At 34.5% G+C, this 19,027-nt stretch overlaps 1 protein-coding gene across 1 annotated transcript in view; it reads left to right on the forward strand.

Annotated features, from left to right (window-relative positions):
* The window catches only part of LOC106468627 (plexin-B-like), a 50,006-nt gene that overhangs the window by 21,356 nt on the left and 9,623 nt on the right, over positions 1 to 19,027 (forward strand). Inside the window, exons 4-22 of the mRNA XM_022396972.1 lie at positions 1,513 to 1,641; positions 2,593 to 2,693; positions 5,829 to 5,970; positions 7,096 to 7,255; positions 7,596 to 7,692; positions 8,631 to 8,739; positions 9,367 to 9,495; positions 10,182 to 10,274; positions 10,589 to 10,673; positions 11,436 to 11,608; positions 13,017 to 13,162; positions 13,691 to 13,793; positions 14,648 to 14,784; positions 15,587 to 15,763; positions 16,332 to 16,428; positions 16,915 to 17,199; positions 17,525 to 17,701; positions 18,147 to 18,390; positions 18,836 to 18,978. Coding sequence (XP_022252680.1) covers positions 1,513 to 1,641; positions 2,593 to 2,693; positions 5,829 to 5,970; positions 7,096 to 7,255; positions 7,596 to 7,692; positions 8,631 to 8,739; positions 9,367 to 9,495; positions 10,182 to 10,274; positions 10,589 to 10,673; positions 11,436 to 11,608; positions 13,017 to 13,162; positions 13,691 to 13,793; positions 14,648 to 14,784; positions 15,587 to 15,763; positions 16,332 to 16,428; positions 16,915 to 17,199; positions 17,525 to 17,701; positions 18,147 to 18,390; positions 18,836 to 18,978 — 2,727 coding nt within the window. The remainder of the gene's footprint in view (positions 1 to 1,512; positions 1,642 to 2,592; positions 2,694 to 5,828; positions 5,971 to 7,095; positions 7,256 to 7,595; positions 7,693 to 8,630; positions 8,740 to 9,366; positions 9,496 to 10,181; positions 10,275 to 10,588; positions 10,674 to 11,435; positions 11,609 to 13,016; positions 13,163 to 13,690; positions 13,794 to 14,647; positions 14,785 to 15,586; positions 15,764 to 16,331; positions 16,429 to 16,914; positions 17,200 to 17,524; positions 17,702 to 18,146; positions 18,391 to 18,835; positions 18,979 to 19,027) is intronic.

The raw sequence follows: 19,027 nt of genomic DNA on the forward strand, positions 1-19,027 counted from the left end.
AAGAAAAACTTTAATATAAGTTTAACATAACAGCAAATGTACAACGTTTCGACAAGGTTTTGGGTATCTGATGATGACAAAACTTTTGTCGAAATGTTGTACATTTGCTGTTATGTTAAACTTATATTAAAGTTTTTCTTCATTACCCATTCAAGCCGTCTCCAAGCATTATATGTATTTATAAGTGTGCGCCCAGTGGCAGAGCGGTATGTCTGCGGACTCACAACGCTAGAAACCGGCTTTCAATACACGTGGTGGGCAGTGCACAGATAGCCCATTGTGTAGCTTTGTGCATAACTACAAACAAACAAAAAAAAAGCTTATAATTGTACGTAAGGTACACTGTACGTTTGGTTTGCATGGATAGTAAATACGGATTTTAAAAATAATATTCCCTTAATAAAAGTCTTGAAAGTTGCTGAAACCTAGGAAACAACTTCTATATACGTTTATGCTTAAGTTTGTGCTTGTTTCTGTTACCAAATGCCACAGTGGTGCAATTAGTAATACGAGACGTCTCGTTTCAGACAGTCCTTACACCGAAGAGGTTAATAAACTGTTCAGGTTCCAAAAGCTATATTTGATCTTCCATTTATAACTTTCGTCATTCCATGAAAAAAATTTTTTCTTCTTCGTATCAACGAATATTCTTCATACGTTTCTTAGAATTTTTAAACACAAAGTAATTTTAATTGCTAAATAAGATGTTCACGTTGCGTGACCAGTTGAGATGTAGTAGCTCGACACGAATAAATAATCTTTGTGACGTAATCTCCCTTACACGATGTAAATCGAACTTTTTATATAGAAATATATATATTTTTCGTAAATATTCGGTACGCGGTTTTCTTTCCTCAACGTCGCCGTATATGCCCGCCCTGCCCCACATTGGCACAGCGATACGTCTGCGGACTTGCAACGCTAGAAACTGGGGTTTCAATACCCGTGGTGGGCACAGCACGGATGGCCCTTTGTGTAGGTTTGGTTTGAATTTCGCGCAAAGCCACGCGACGGCTATCTGCGCTAGCCGTTCCCAATTTAGCAGTGAAAGACTATAGGGAAGGCAGCTAGTCATCACCACCCACCGCCAACTCTTGGAATACTCTTTTTACCAACGAATAGTGGGATTGACCGTCACATTGTAACACCCCCACGGGCCACAGTGGTGTAGTTATAATTTCCAAATTTCTGATATTCAACGCAGGTAAATCTGTACTTGTGACTGACTCTGTTTTGTTTATATTCAACTTCTAAAGGTACTAATAAACAGCGGTGATGATGTAGATGAGTTTGAGTGTGTACTAGTGACTGACTGTTTTGTTTATACTCAACTTCTAAAGGTACTAATAAACAGCGGTGATGATGTAGATGAGTTTGAGTCTGCACTAGTGACTGACTCTGTTTTGTTTATACTCAACTTCTAAAGGTACTAATAAACAGCGGTGATGGTGTAGATGAGTTTGAGTCTGCACTAGTGACTGACTCTGTTTTGTTTATATTCAACTTCTAAAGGTACTAATAAACAGCGGTGATGACGTAGACGAGTTTGAGGAGGTACCTATTGATTTAGGCAATCCAATCATAGCTGACCTCCAAGTGGACAAGTCAGGGCAGTTCATCTATGTGGCCTCTACGTACAGGGTAAGTTTTTGATCACTTCTTTAACGTTACTGTCGTGGATTATCGTCTGTAATATTGAATGCATCCCATAATTAAAAACCTTCATTCTAAGAAGGTGTTTAAGTTAGGCTTGTCTTCTCGTGAGCACATGTTATTAATTTGCAAAAGATTTGCAGTTATCATATTATGTTTGTGACAGTTTGAGTTGATATGTATATATATAAAAGGCATTTCTAGTGATACAATGCACCTCAGTGGAAAGTTTAAAGGCTTATAACGCTAAAAATAGAATCTCGATACCCGTGGTTGGCACAGCACAGATAGCCCATTGTGTAGCTTTTTGTTAAACAATATACAAAAACATCAAACTACGAGTAACACTTTGAGGTTTTAACCCTTTAGCTCCAGGAGCGTAGCGTGCTGTGCATTACCAATATATATTTTTTTCTCTTTCCAAAATTGTTTTTTCCTTGAAATTTGTGATATCATTTTTCCACTTTCCCAGTCGACCCGTCGCTATTATGAAGGTTGCGTTTTCCCGGAATCAGCACTGGTTGAGGTGTATTGGAGCTTGCCTTACAATTTTGACCAATAGAGAAGCTTCTTTTCATTCAAAAACGTTTTCATATCTCAGACAGTGAGTGACTTGATAAGCAATCGGTGTAAACCGCAACGTAGCGAGAAACTGAATATTTATAACTTGTTTAATCTGTTGTCAATACACTTAAGTTTTATTTACCTGATTTAGTAAGAGTTACAAGTTGGAGAAGTGAAACGAGTCTGAATTAATTTTTGAAAGTTTTCAGGAGAGCCAAGTGTGGTCCAGTGGTAAGCGTGCTAAACTAGTAGATTCGTGGTTACCGTTAAAAAAAAACAACAATAACAACTAGGTACGCAATGCAATGTGTGTGATATAACAAGTTTCAGATCCCTGTTTCTTTTATTAATACTTTTCTTTCCTTTTTTTTGTAGTTAGCCAAAGTACGGATAGCAAAATGTCACCAGCACAACAGTTGTGAATTGTGTCTAAGAGCAAGAAACCCTTACTGCGGCTGGTGTTCCCTCGAGAAACAGTAAGTCTACGGTATTAGTTGTTCATACTACATTATTAATACAGACAAAAATGAATCTTGATCCGATTTAACAATCGAATTGTTAAAAACCTTCAAATGTTATTAAAACTATAAACTTGGGCTAGTCTGAATGTTTTCGTGTTGTTATAAGAGTGTATAATGACGTAATTTTGTACTTGAGAATATTTTTATGATTTATGTACCTAAACACGCGTAGTACAGAATAATGTTTTTTTTTTGTGTTTTTTTTTTCTGAAGTTGCGCTTTGTCCACGTTATCAAGATGGCGTAATTAGAAGTTGTTTAACAACGTTTATGTTTTGAAGCTTAGCAAATATATAAAATCCGTTTGATATGCAGGTAGGTTTCGCATTTTAACATTATTTGGGCCCTGGCGTGGCCTGGTGGTTAAGACAGCCGATTCTCAATCTACGGGTGGCGGAATCGAACCCCGTCACTGAACAAGTGGTTAAAAGTGCCGGACGGTGAATCCAAGGGTCTATAGTTTCTCCATCCCGCTACCGTAAAATTGCATATTGCATTCTGAAGCCTTGGGTGCGTTATAAGAGTAATGGTCAAATCTCACTATTTAACTACTGTAGTCCAAGAGTGGGTGGTGTTCACTAGTTGTCTTCCCTATGGTCTGTCACTTCAAAATCAGGGACAACTAGCACATATAGCCCTCGATGTAGCTTTGGGCGAAATTCAGTAACAAACAACTAAATCTAGAACACTTGTGGTTGATAAAATCACTATTTACGGTATCGACGGGAAGCGTTTTTATCACGGTGGAAGTCAATTCCAAACTAACTAACAGAGTTAACATTTGTGGAATATGCCTCTAAGGTTGTGTGATTAATATAAATCAGGCCTATGATGATAAATTCAGCTTGTCATAAACCAGGGAATTTCATTAAAGTAAGCGACCCAACTTAACTGGGAGCCCCCAGGTGAGTCAGCGCTAAGTTTGCGAACTTACAGTGCTAAAATCGGGGTTTGAATCCTCGCGTGGACACGGTAGATAGCCCAATGTGGCTTTACTCTAAAACGAACAAACCAAGTGAACCCTGAGGTTTGGCCAGGTGGTTAAGGCACTCGACTCGCAATCTGAGGTTCGCGGGTTCGAATCCCTGTCACACCAAACATGCTCGCCATTTCAGCCGTGGGGGCGTTATAATGTGACGTTCAATCCCACTATTCGTTGGTAAAAGAGTAGCCAAAGAGTTGGCGGTGGGTGGTGATGACTAGCTGCCTTCCCTCTAGTCTTACACTGCTGAATTGGGGACGGCTAGCGCAGATAGCCCTCGTGTAGCTTTGCGCGAAATTAAAACAAAACAAAACCCTGAGGTCACACTCTTAAAGATCTGCTACAGTTAATACAACAAGCTTCCAAGTCGGGGAGCACGTGGTTCTCATGCTTTTAGGGTTAGTAATGAACCAAGATTTTAGAACATTTTCAACTAACGACCCAGTGCATTTTCGACTACATTTATGTTTTAAGCGTGTTAACCCGATAGAGAGTGGTGTCAGGAATTGCGTGTTTTATAGTCCTACTAGTGTTTACTGAAACGACATTCATTAATATTTCCTTCAATATCGTGACGATTTTTTTAACTTCGTCTGAACGATAAACAGTGTCGGATTACAGATTTACAGCTAGTTCTGTTTATAAACACTCGGTCAAACCAACTATGTGTTTATAGTGATCTTATTAGGTGCCTTTTAAACGTTAGAACGACTTTTATGGGCGGTGTTTAACAGCGGAGAAATTTGAAACTTGTTTACGGTACACTGTTCTTTCTGAAATTCCAGCGGTTTCTCTTAATGACGTCATTCTTATCTTGAGGGATGAAATAAAAGCAATTTATATGTTAGTAAAGAGCGTATTATTCCGTAAAGTCTTGTTCACATTGGTTTCTACTTGAAGTGCTGAGCTTGTAGATGTTATTTGATTTTTCATATTTCCAAGAAAAGCTATCATTAAAACTTCATTATTGATTTGACTTTCATGCAAAGTTACATTAGGGCTATCTGCGCTAGCCATCCCTAACTTAGCAGTGGTAGGCTAGAGAGAAGGCAGCTAGTCAACACCACCCACCTCCAACTTGTGGGCTACTCTTTTACCAACGAATTGATGGATTGACTGTCACATTATAACATCCACATGGCGGAAAGAGTAAGTATGTTCGGTGACGGGAATCGAACCCACGATCCGTAGATTGCGAGTCGATCGCCCTAACCGGTAGGCTATGCCAGACCTAACTTCGTAACTCTTTCTCTAAAAAAAAAAAGACCCACAGTGGCACAGCGGCAAGTCTGTAGGCTTTTAACGCTAAAGACCGGGTTTCGATACTCGCGGTAGGCAAAGCATAAATAAAAAATTGCGTAACTTTGCGCTTAACAACAAGCAAACAAGTTTCTCTAAAAATTAGAAGCATTATTAATTGTCATGAAATACTCGGAGCTTAGTAGCCTATCAAGGATGTATCTTCCAGCTTCCAACTATAACCACCCCCTTTTTTACTCATGTATTTCTCCAATCATTTCGGAACTCAGTTAAATTTTCTGCCTCCACCACCCTGTTTGAAAAGTAATACTGTCTAAACTGCAGATGACTCTTACGCTGCCAAAATTTAAATTTATGACCACTTGTCCTATTGTTTGATGAATCAATATTATCAATACATTTAATAATCTTAAACACTTCAATCAAATCCCTCAGGCGAGAAAGTAATACATAAAGAAGTCATTGTTACAACTGAGATATTAAATTGCAAGTTTCACACTTTAGCTGTTGAGTTAATTTAAAAAGAAATATTTGAAATTTGTAATGACCTACAAAGGGAATTAAAAATCGTGACGTGATAGGTTAAATTTGCCCACAAACCATGTATTATGATTGGACATTCTTACAGTTCTTAATAAAAAAAAAAAACAACAACAACGACATTTTGAAAACAGAATTGCTGGTACTACAGTAAACGTAATGGAAACTACTCAATCAACTCAGTGATTACCTGATACTTTCAGGGTTCATATTTTTAACTTGTGATTGAGTACTTGATTTTTTTGGTTTTTTTCTTGTTATACGTTTCTGTTATAACTTTACACTAAAATGGAATTGATTTCAATTCAGGTGTACAGTTAAGAGTGCTTGTCAGAATGCCACCACCAGCTTTGGTGTTAGTTCTCCCCGTTGGCTATCATTAAACACACAACAGTGTATTGATGTTCAAGCAGTCAAGCCAGAACAACTTCCCATCACCAGCACGGCCATGGTAAGATAAGTGAAATACGAACTTGGCGATTATTCTTTACAGAAATTCATCAATTTCATTCTTGCTCCAGTAGTCTTTTTTTGTTTATCAGGATCGTCGAATGCCGAACTGATTATTATGAAGTTCAGGTTGTTTCTATAAGATTATAAAGCACCCTCGCTTAAATAATTCAATCAGAAAAAGTTGTCGAACCTGGGCCATCTCTGTTTAATTAACTCTTGATGGTACTTTTCATTCACAATCAAATATCATAAAGATTTTAGAGTCTTAGTTTATACAGAGAATGAGATTATGATGAAAGAAATGAAGTCAAAATGGAGGCCCTTAGCTGCCAATTCTCCAGACAAATTCGTAGAGCTTAAAATCTTGATGGTATAAAATTAAGATCTCGAAAAATGTCTTCCAGTTCTAAAAATCCTCTGGAAGCTTTTGAATTTTTTATGAAAAGCCTACACACACATTTTATTGCATTGTTAATATGTTAATACTAGTGTTTTTGAAATATTTAGTTATGTTAAACTTTAATATAAGTTTGGGGTTGAAAATATAAAAATAGTTAAAAAGTGAGAAAGCTCTCTTTAATCCAAAGATCGTATTTGGATTCAGTCATTCTGTTAGTGCTAAACTCTTCTGAAAATACAAGTTGATCACATGCTCTTAATGAATGAAGCACTATGCTCAAAAACTACTCCCCTTTTTTATTTTAAACAAATCTTCAAGGGAATATGTCGTATAAGTCACCTAAAGTTTCGTTAAGCTAATCAATGTTTCAAACTTGTAGTATAATAGGAAGACAGAATTGAGCTGTTTGGGGCTTCCGTCAAGTAAGATAAAGTCAACTCTGCATGATGTAGGAGGAACTGTAGTAGTCCTGTTCTTAACTTTAATGACTATGTATGATCATCCATCAGGATAAGGGATTAATGAAAGTGTCAGTAGTAATTTTATATCAGATCTTTAGTTTGAAGTGCTCCAACCATATTCGTGTATGAAATTCAATAGTAATTAATCTTCCTTTTTTATCTTAGAATCTCATCATGATAACACGGTATTGTATGTGTACGTTGATAAAGACGGCTTAATCAGTACACCTGGCAATTTAGTGTTGCTTTTTATTCTCACAAGGTGGAGCTGGTCATCAACCAACTTCCCAATCTTCCATTTGGAGCACATTATCTGTGTGTGTTTGGAAACAGTGCTACAGTCAGGGCTCGAGTGACTGGAGCAGGACTAGCATGCATGACACCAAGAATTGAAGATCGCCCTCCTATTTTACCTGAAAAAGGTAGAAAAAAATAGTCAAACTAGTTATTTGGATAAAAAAAAAAGTGGTTTTCTCTTAAGCTTTATATCTTGAAAAAGAATGTTATATATTAAAACAGCAGCATTATGTATAATAACATGGAAAAAAGTAAGAAAAATATCAAAAATGACAATTGAAGAAAGGATTACTTGAGAATATTGTAAACATGGTAGTGTTAGAGTCGGTTGTGATTGAAATAAATATACTAGTGCATTGCATCGTGGTGATGAAGTCATGTTTATAAAATTACTGTACTAGTTGTGTTAATAGATTTAGCAGTAACATTTCAGGGATGTTTTTTTTTTCTCCATGAATTTGGCAGATCATGTCACAGTCGACCTTGCAGTTCGTTCAAGTGAAACCAATACTGACTTTCTTCATAAACCTTTTGCTTTTTATGACTGCTCTGTTCATAAAACGTAAGTGTAGCATGCGACTTGAAAGCTGTTGAATTGTTTTTCCTGCTCTATGAAACTTATTAAAAAAATTGAGACATTTCATCCTATATCTTCTCTGTTTAATGTGTTCAATTCGGGTCAAGGATAAAACACCAAAGAAAATTTAATGTTCTCACGTGATATAGAATGTTTACATTTCCATGTTCTGTTATTGTTTTGTAAAAGTTTTGAGGATTATACAAGTTTTAACGTAGCTGTAAGTATCTGTTTTGTAAAAGTTTTGAGGATTATACAAGTTTTAACATAGCTGTAAGTATCTGTTTTGTAAAAGTTTTGAGGATTATACAAGTTTTAATGTAGCTGTAAGTATCTGTTTTGTAAAAGTTTTGAGAATTATACAAGTTTTAACGTAGCTGTAAGTATCTGTTTTGTAAACGTTTTGAGAATTATACAAGTTTTAATGTAGCTGTAAGTATCTGTTTTGTAAAAGTTTTGAGGATTATACAAGTTTTAACGTAGCTGTAATTATCTGTTTTGTAAAAGTTTTGAGGATTATACAAGTTTTTAACATAGCTGTAAGTATCTGTTTTGTAAAGGTTTTGAGGATTATACAAGTTTTTAACGTAGCTGTAAGTATCTGTTTTGTAAAAGTTTTGAGGATTATACAAGTTTTAACGTAGCTGTAAGTATCTGTTTTGTAAAAGATGAAAATCATGTTCTTTTATAATTAGTATAGAGTGAACATCTGGATGCTGAAATACAAGAATCCATGTTTTATGATCTGAGTATGCTATTAGTTTTCTCTGTATTCAGATGGAACTTAATGTACAGTTTTAGCTACCTGTGAATGACAGTCGTTAGTTTCAATGTAGGCACAAGGAGTTGTTTTAGCCAGATCATAACTGAATGTTAGGTCCGTGGCATAGTTGAAAATCTTGACTCGTGATTTTTCCCATAAGGTGCTCGACATGTGTTACCAGTTCATGGGCTTGTAGCTGGTGTCTTCAAGAGAACCATTGTATGCACAATGCTGGTTCTTGTCGAAGGACTATAATCACAGGAGAAAACGTAAGTACTCTTTAAGGCATGACTTTAAAAATTTTTATAATTTGGTGACTAGCCTTATAACTTTACATCTTCTATAGCTTAACTAACATGTTTGAATGCATATCTGTCTATTTTAAAGGTATTTATATTTTTCTCTTTCTTTTGATTTATGTTTATCTTCAAGTCCTGTATCTAAAACAGTTATTATACATTGTTATCTCAAAAGTTTCCACACTTTTGTTTCTCATAAAACTGTATAAATTCAGTTGGCATGCTTTTTACTTTGTTCTGCTTATGTGGAGATTCACTGTTACATTCAGATAATTAGTGGTTTGCCAACCAAATATTGCGGCTGGTTTTACAATGAACTCTTGCTAAAGATAATTATTTTTTTATATATATACATTTCAACTGATAGGAAAGTACTGAAAGAATGTGATTTTCTTAGGTTATGTATTGGAAAGTAAACAAACCCGAGTTGTTCAGTCACTTCATTAGAGATAAGATTAGTTGAAATTAGTATATAGATTACTCACATTGATATATATATATATATATATACTACGTTTTATGATTTATAGCTGTCAGTGTTGTGCATAACTTGTACGTCAAGAATTAAATTGTGACTACGACGTCTTTTTTGCACAGAATCCACAGAACTCTCTCATGAAAGGAAGGCGGTATTGTCCTAGTTTTGCCACGAATGAGGAAATCCTTCTTCCTAATGGTGTAAGAAAGGAAATTGCTTTAGATGGGAAGAATCTTCCTAGTTCATTGGTTTGTAAATGTTTTTTTTTTTCAACTAAAAATTCAAGGCATTAATAAGATAGTTATACTAAGGAATTATGATTTAACACTAAAAGACAAATATATATATTAGGACAGTTTTCAGCATCATATGCAATTAGTTTTTCCAATTGAGCAAACCAGGTTATGTAACTAGAACTTACAGTTTTTATGGAAAGAAAGCCAGAACCATAGAACTTACAGTTTTACGGAAAGAAAGCCAGAACCAGTCTGTTTATAGAAATTTATAAACAAAACTGGTTCCCTTTCATGGTGGAAAAATTGAATTGTGACAAATGCATAAGAGTGGTTTGTCGAAAAGAGAATATTTTATTTGGTAAATCCATTATTCACCGCTAATTTCAGGTGTTTAGATAGCAGGAGTAACAAATCAAATAATAGATTAAGCCTCTGTGTCGTGTTTTCATCATTTGAAGTTCACGTTTTGGTGTACAAAAAACAAAAACAATTTTCTTTCTCTTTGTTTGGTAACTTGTACACATAGAACAAGAATGTATAAAGATTTAATGGCCTTGTCGGAATGGTATATTGAATTAGTTATATTAATTATAGGGATAAATATTTTTTTTTATCTTCATAGGTAGAAAGATCTATATTGGAAATTGATCCCACTTAACGGAAAGTACAATTAAATTGTTGGTTTTATGTTTTTGTAGGACGACTTTCATTGTGTTGTAGAAATAGAAGGGGCCAAAGAACAAGTTTTAGCGAGAATCCATGGAAACAAAATCATGTGTGCTGAAACGTTGGTAAGATTGTATGACGTTTTTAGGAAAACGCACTTTGCTTTTATTTGATTTAAGTTTCCAAAAATGTCGTATTTCGGAGGATCTCTGAATGAAATTCATTTCAGATTTATTTGATATTAAGACTTGTGTGCTGCTAAAAGCAGCACCACATTTGAAATGTTAAAAAGAAAGTAGCATAAACCTTTTGACATTGCTCTAGAGTTTTTTGTACTTATCAGCTTCTGATTATATTAGTTCTCAATTTAAATACATAATTGTGAAAATGTGTTGGATTAATTGATCATTAACTGAAAATGTTTTTTTTTTTTTCACAGTATAGGTATAAAGCTGAGGTTCAGCAGTTAAATGTTACATTAACAGTTTTCTGGCATGGCGACACCTATATAGATCAAATAATAGGTAATTATTACCTTATTATCTCTGAGGGCTTACCCCCTGATGAAACCCTGTATTACAGTATTAAAAAATTGACTCAAAAGGGACAACATTTTGTATTAATTTGTGTGTTCCGGCACATTTAGGTTTAAAATCCACTTATAATGTTATTCATGTCAACATTTTTCATGGTAGCAAAAGTTATTTTTAAGAAGTGTTTATTTTATACTTTTTTTTTAATCTCCCAGAACATTATCGTCATACTAATTTTTACATTAATTGGTTCTACTCGTTACCCGGTTGGGGGTTAATTTTTATTTATATGATTGATCTAAGTAAGATAGCTTGCTTTGATCAGAAGTTCGTATTGATTATTTTATATAATACTGAAATAACTTTTTCATGTTTAAAATCAAATGAAGACTGACTGATATTAAAAAAGATTAATAAAATTGTTCTCAACTGATTTTAATTCTGTACATACCACAATGAGAAACATGTATTTTGTATCTCTCAAGATGAGTTTAGTTGGTATATTTCGTATGTTACCTATCTAAATAAGAACCTCTTTTCTTTGTTTTTAAACCCATTGGTTGACTTAGCATTTAAGAAAACAATTGTTACAAAAAAAAAAAGACAACGTTCTTAGACAATATTTTGCTGTTTTGTCAAATTTCTGTATTTAGTAAAACCTAGCTGTCATTTTAATCAAACGTGCAGCGTGCACAAATTACTGTTTTGTCTTGATATTTTGACTAATGCACTGCGTTATCTAATACTTGTTAGTCACGCTATTCAAGTGTCATCTCCTGGGAAGTCATGGAGGACAAACTGACTGTTCCCTCTGTCTAACTAGAGACCCAAAGTTTCGGTGTGCTTGGTGTGGTAACCAATGCCACTACAGTGACTCTTGTGTTGAGACTCCAGCACTGACTTGTCCCCTGCCTCGTGTGGACTGGGTGAGTGTTAATCTCTTCTGTTTAGAATAAGACGAAGTAGCGACCAAACGTGCATTTTTTTTATTAGTGAATCTGTACACGTAAAGATTTTGAATCTGTTTTGTAAAGATGATCACATATTAAAAAAGCTGACTTATACATTAAATCATTAGTTAATAATGTATAACTGGTAGTTTTGGGACTTTTACATTATGGCAGGTTTATGAAATATATTATGTTGTGACACAGATTATGTTCATGTCTAAGAAACCTTTTTTTTTACTGTTAGACAGTCCTGTTTGTGTGTGTGTCAAAAATCACATCATCTTGGAACAAAGAAAAATTGACCAAACAAAACAATTTGTATCTTTTGACACTTAACATTAGCAGTGAGCTCTTAGCAGTTGGGTGTTATCTGGTTCTTAGCAGGTGGATGACACCTAGCTCTTAGCTGTTGGGTGTTACCTGGTTCTTAGCAGGTGGATGACACCTAGCTCTTAGCTGTTGGGTGTTACCTGGTTCTTAGCAGGTGGATGACACCTAGCTCTTAGCTGTTGGGTGTTACCTGGTTCTTAGCATGTGGATGACACTTAGCTGTTGGGTGTTACCAGGCTCTTAACTATTGGATGCTACCTGGTGTGAGGTGGATGACACCTGGTGCTTAGAAATTTGCTTGATATAAAGAATTGGTGTCTAGTTGACATCAACACAAAATAAATCTATAAATAGATATAACAGATCAGTTGAGTAGCAGCCTTAAAATGTGACATGTTTAATAAATAATGCCAAGCATATTTTGATGTTTATAAAGAAATACATTCAACGACAGTTATTTAAATAAGGTTTTGCATTTGCATTGAGTAATCTTTCTTTCTGGTTCACGCCTTTTCAAAATGGAAATTTACATAATGCTATTAGCATGTTTAAGGTATTAAGAGTAAACCAAATATAATGTAAATATGTCTTGTGTAAATTCACCTCCTGTGTGTGTGTGTGTTTAAACCCGTTGGTTGACTTAGCATTTAAGAAAACAATTGTTACAAAAAAAAAGACAACGTTCTTAGACAATATTTTGCTGTTTTGTCAAATTTCTGTATTTAGTAAAACCTAGCTGTCCATTTTAATCAAACGTGCAGCGTGCACAAATTACTGTTTTGTCTTGATATTTTGACTAATGCACTGCGTTATCTAATACTTGTTAGTCACGCTATTCAAGTGTCATCTCCTGGGAAGTCATGGAGGACAGACTGACTGTTCCCTCTGTCTAACTAGAGACCCAAAGTTTCACACCTTTTCAAAATGGAAATTTACATAATGCTATTAGCATGTTTAGGGTATTAAGAGTAAACCAAATAGAATGTGTAAATTCACCTCCTGTGTGTGTGTATGTATACTTGTAACACTAATTGTCTTCCTTTCTCGTTGATAGATTCATCCATTAAGTGGGCCTATTGAAGGTGGCACCTTAATTGCCATTGAGGGAAGTAATCTCGGCACCAACGAGCGAGAAATAAACAACAAGATCACTGTTGGTGGGATTCCGTGCATTCCAGTTGAATATAGTGTGTCAATAAGGTAAGATTGTTATAAAAACATCTGAAGTATAACTAATGAGTTGCAGCACTTTAAAGTAAACCTTTTCCTAACTTCCCATGTGGTTAAATGGGTTGCCTTTCGATCCCAGAAGGGATTTGGATGTGTTACTATTTGTACTGTACAAGAACTGTTGAAAGTACAGATTGCTGTACAATGATTAAACACTGCACACCGATCTGATACAAGTTGGTAACCAGGTGTAGCTGAAATATAAATGTGTTTGTAAACGGCTGTTACAGACATACTGGAAAATGCTGAGATGGCTGGAAGAGTATGGATGGCTAAATTGAATAATAGTGCGTATGGATTACTTATTTTTGCCACACCCGGTATCTCTAGAACCACCAACAAATTAGTTGTATGTATAATCACATATGTATATGTGTGAAATTAATTATTTTTGTGCAGTGAGTGTTTTAATTTTACAACAAACTGCGAAATGGTGTTTCTGGATGTGTAAAATTCAGGGTATTCGTGAATCTTTTTTCTTTTCTTTCTTTTTCTTAGAGTTGTTTGTCGTACTGGCCTGAGTGAAACACCCAGAACTGCTGAGGTGGTGGTTGGGAATAATGCTGGTGTGACTGTAGCTCAAGAACAATTTTTATATAAGGTAAGGTTTGATTAAACGTGAGATATCGAAAAAAATGGGATGAAGGTTATGTTAAGAGTAATGTAAACGCTTCTTTATTAAAGAAAGGTAAAAGTTACACAAAGAGATACTACTTTCAAAAAGTGCTTCTGGTGTTATTGATCTAGGAATACTTGTGTGGCCGATGTTTTCGTCTCGATTTGTGGGCATTCTTTTTTGTATTTTTAAAGGGGTGGGCAGATTATATACACGTAAAAATAATGATTCGGTATGCGTTCACAAATTATATATGCCCACACTGAAACCAGGTTTTTTTTTTCATGTTTTATACAATGTCCTAACTGTAGACTCTTGCATAATTAAGGACAATAAGGTATATTTTTGTTTTTTTTTCTTCCCTCAGATATTTTTTACCGTTTTACACACTGGAAAAAAGCCTCTTTATGGAATTCTTACTGAAAATGTGTGATTATACTTGACCATTTTAACTGTTTTCCTATTACTGAATTTGTCCCCCCAGTGGCACAGCGGTATGTCTGCAGACTTGCAATGCTAGAAACCGAGTTTTGAAACCCATGGTGGGCAGAGCACAGATAACCCATTATGTAGCTTTGTGCTTAATATTCAAAACAGTTACTGAATTATTTTTTCCGACACTGTATTTATAATGTTGTTATTAACCACATTTGAGTTTGGAACCCTGTACCACCGCGAAGAAAGGACTTTGTCTTCAAACTTCAAGTTACGGATAAGTTAAAAGGTCTTTTTTTTTTGTTGTTTTATAATGTGTATCTTAAAAATAAACCTGCCAATCGAGATTGTTGTGTAAATAATAGGTAATATAAATTCTTTATTTATATTACAAACCTTCTTAGGAAGTGAAATTGAAAAGTGTTGATCCAGTCATTGGACCACAAGCAGGAGGAACTAGATTGTATTTGAGTGGAGAAAACCTTAATGTTGGAAGTCAAATGGCCATTTATTTAGATGGATTGCCATGTATCGTAGACAGGTAAGCTTAGTATGGTCACATTATACTCCAATCCATGAAGTTGGTACGGTTTATTATTTTATAAATGTTTTTAGAAAGGTAAGGGCATGAAATGTTAAGTGTTATAATGTGTAAATGCTGTCTTAATTTCCATAAAACACTAGTAAAAATGTAATAATATCAAGAACTTGTTTGAGTATTTTTTCTACCTGTTCTTACTCTCAGTATAAATGTTATTTCTGCTAACTTCTTGCTATCTTAATTTTCATAAAACACTAGTAAAAATGTAATAATATCAAGAACTTGTTTGAGTATTTTTTTCTACCTGTTTTTACTCTTAGTATAATGTTATTTCTGCTAACTCCTTGCTATCTTAATTTCCATAAAACACTAGTAAAAATGTAATAATATCAAGAACTTGTTTGAGTATTTTTTCTACCTGTTCTTACTCTAAGTGTAAATTGTGGAAACAGGTGAGTAAAGATGACAAAGCTATGTTACCTGTTAAAGAAAGTCTGAGTTAAAATCTTGTATATACATAATTCTTTAGAAGTGGTCAAATAAAGGCCACCTTTGTTATTTTATTTTGCTTTTCATGGATCATCTAATGTTATTCATGTAAAGAGTTTTAGCATGACAAGAAGGGAATGGTTGACCTTATTGATCAGTTGCTAAACCTACTTTTCAAGTAACCTAAGAGGTTATGAACAGTGTTTTTAATATTCCCATTTAATTCAGTCTCAAGAGTTGATGTTGTAATAATTAATTAAATTTGTCATGCTTGCATCAGTGTAGGAGAACTCGGTGTATTGATATTTTTCAGAACCTTAGCAAGCAACAGTCAGGTCAGCTGTCGGACAACCAGAGCACCAACACCAGATTACAATGTCTCGGCACTAATACTCATTATCGACAATGCTACTTTATTGTTATCGAACCCTTTTACGTATACCATTAACCCAACAATACTAAGGATCTATCCTTTAAAGAGCTTTGTCAGGTAAATTTGGTTTTTGTCAGTGTCATCAGTTTTGAAAAGTTTATTTAAGGATGGAATGGCCATGATGAGTTTTTAATATTCATTATTTATTTAGATCTGACCACATTATGTCTTACATTTTCCTTCTGGTTACATGTCAGTAAAAAATAGTTTCCAAATCTGATAACGGTCTGTTTGAAGTTTGTTGGATTTAGTTAGTCGGTCCTCTCGGGTCTGTTTATTTTTCCACCAAAACAGAATAAGAGGAAGATAATTTTCCTTGTAAATATTTGTACATTTTTATCAATACACTTTGCTTTACTTAATCTGGTTCCTAACTGTACATGGTTCATTCCAAGAGAAGAAAGCATCCTTGTAGATAGTTACAGAAGAATTGCTGTTGTCAGCAGAAAGAGATGTTGTTATTAAAATGAACCATTTTGGTTAAACTTGAAATATTGTCCATATATACATATATATAAAACCTTTTTTTTTATATTGTTTTATAATAAAAGCTGTTGAATAATTTCATGATAAATGTTGTAGTATTATGTATTTACTGTTATCTGATTGATAATGGATGTTGCAGTGGTGGAAGGAGTATTACAGTAGTGGGAACTTCTCTACGAGCTATCCAACAACCCCGTATGGCTATTTTTAACAACGAAACACTCCTTAACGAGACTGTAAGTGCTAATAGGTTTTGGTTTCCGATAAAATAGTGTAGATACTAACCACTAATTCAGAGTTTCACCACTGTTTATTGCTCTAATCTGGGGTGTGTAATTTGCCCTTAATTTGTTTTTTATGATAAAGCACCATTGTTCATCTGCAAACTGTAATGACAACGGACTAAGAATTTTTGAGAATTTGTAACAACAACTACTAATATTCTACAAAATTCAGTACTGTGTACGTAAGAAATATAACAAACAACTAACGCGTAGTAAAGTGGATGTTTTACAAACTATGTAATTGAACCAACTTACTAGACTTTGGAAGTAGATGTACAACATCAAATAACGTGTATTAGGTAGCTTAGAGTGGATAGCGATGATAATTATTTCTTGAAATAAAATTAGAAGTGCTTTATATATTTTAGTATAATACGTCAGCATGTTTCTCCAATAAGTAACAGTATATATGAATCAAATTTCTTGCTTGATCATCAGGTGTGTGTAGTCGTCAGTAACTCTCAGATGGTGTGCCCCTCTCCATCTCTGAGTAGAGATGCTGTTCGATCCCTCCTGACCAACAGTAAAAGAAACACTGGGGTGCATGCAGATGAGCTCAAATTCCAGATCGGTTTTCTTATGGATGATGTTACCAGTGTTAGGGAACTTCAGGCAAACTTTCCAGCCTTGCACTCGGATATGGTGTACGTTCCAGATCCAAGGTTCTTCTCTTTCAATGGAAATGGAATTAAACTATACAAAGGAGAATCCTTAGTTATTGAGGTAAAAAAAAAACTAAAATATTTTAACATGCTTTTGAAAAATCACACGCCTTAAACATTTCTTATTCATGTCTGTGAAGACATCTTGGAAATCCATATTCTGGTTGCAATACTTATCATTCAATTTGAATTATGGTCAACAGATGATTGTGAATATTTGATAAAGTACATGGAAAATGTTATTTAAACTCTTTGTTACCTTTAGGTTATTTATACACTTTTTGCTTTCAGTATAATTTATAAAAGTTTAATACGTTAAATGTATATTTGACTGAAGTCTTGAGAAACTGTAATTACAAAAAAAAAATATTTATTTCAATTAACAGGGAGAACATCTTCGTCTAGCCAGCATGGAGTCTGAGGTCAGTGTAAGTATTGGTACTCGACCTTGCAACCTGACCTCACTAGCCATGACCCAACTGGTGTGTCTACCTCCCGAGGACCAGCCACAAGGAACAGACGAGCTTGGACGGTCAACCATCAATGCACTTCCCATGGTTGTGGTGAGCTAGATATCTCTATTGTACTTTCAGGTGTTCTGTTCAAGTATTGGATATCCATGTCAAACACTAGTCTGGTCATTGATTGGACAACATTGAAATAAAACACTGTTTTGAGGTATCTAGAAAGATAACGTTTTGGTGCATCAATGTAATAATCAGTTTCTTTGAAAAGAACCCATCTTTTTCTTTTTACATGATATATATTCTAAAAAAACTAGGACTAGAAAAAGATTTATATAGACAGATGAACAGGTTACCCTATACATATATATATAAAATGTCGTTTGAGACAATGTTATATATTTCTAAAAAACTAGGGCCTTTTTTGAGAAACAAAAGAAAAGTATTTTCATCAGTTTATGCAGAAATCATCTAATTTTATGCTGAAGTGTAACAGAATTTCTGAACTATGTTTAAAATTGTGAATTTCCATTCATTCTTTTAGGTGCGGGTGGGTTTAAACCTGCGTTATGAGGTTGGTTACCTTCGTTATGAAGTGATGAAAACTTACAAGTTCCCTCCCGAGGCTATTTGGGGGATAGCTGTTGGAGGAGCCCTTCTTATGCTTCTTAGTCTTGCCATTTTGATTGTCTTGAGACATAAAAATTCCTTGGCAGAGCAAGAGTACAAGAGGATCCAGCTTCAGATGGATACACTAGAGAACAGTGTGCGATCTGAATGTAAGCAAGGTACGAGGGGGAAGACATCGGTATAGTTCATATTAGTTTTACAGTTTCCAAACAAAACTTCATAGATCTTCTTGTGCTGTAAAATGTGGCTGTTTAACGTTTTATGTTTTAGGTAATGTTAAAATTTTTTGTTTAATACTCTAGATTTTTTGCTTTCAAAAATTATGGTTATAACATTTATTGTTGAATAAAATAAATATTTTGAAATTAAATCACAAAAGCTTTGGGCAAAGATTGATCTTGTAAATATATTCTAGAATTTAGCTAACCACTTGTATGAAAATTAATAACAGAAGAATGGTAAAAAAATTAAACAATTTTTTATAAGAAGATTTAATATTATATACTGGTCAGTTCACAGAAAACTATTTTTTGCTATGTTACTTTCCGTAGTTTTCAAAATTGTTTGTAAGGAGTTATAAATTTTTTTTGTTTTTCCATTCAGCCTTTGCAGAATTGCAGACAGATATGACAGATTTAACAAACTGCCTACAAACATCGGGTGTTCCAACACTGGAACACAAAACATTTGTCATGAAAGTATTTTTTCCTGGCATCCATGACCATCCTCTACTCCGGGACAGAAAGGTCATCATTTTTTATAATTATTTTTTTGCTGTTGTTTACTGCTTCACTC

The sequence above is a fragment of the Limulus polyphemus genome, unplaced genomic scaffold, assembly GCF_000517525.1.
Source record: "Limulus polyphemus unplaced genomic scaffold, Limulus_polyphemus-2.1.2 Scaffold3088, whole genome shotgun sequence".
NCBI lineage: Eukaryota > Metazoa > Arthropoda > Merostomata > Xiphosura > Limulidae > Limulus > Limulus polyphemus.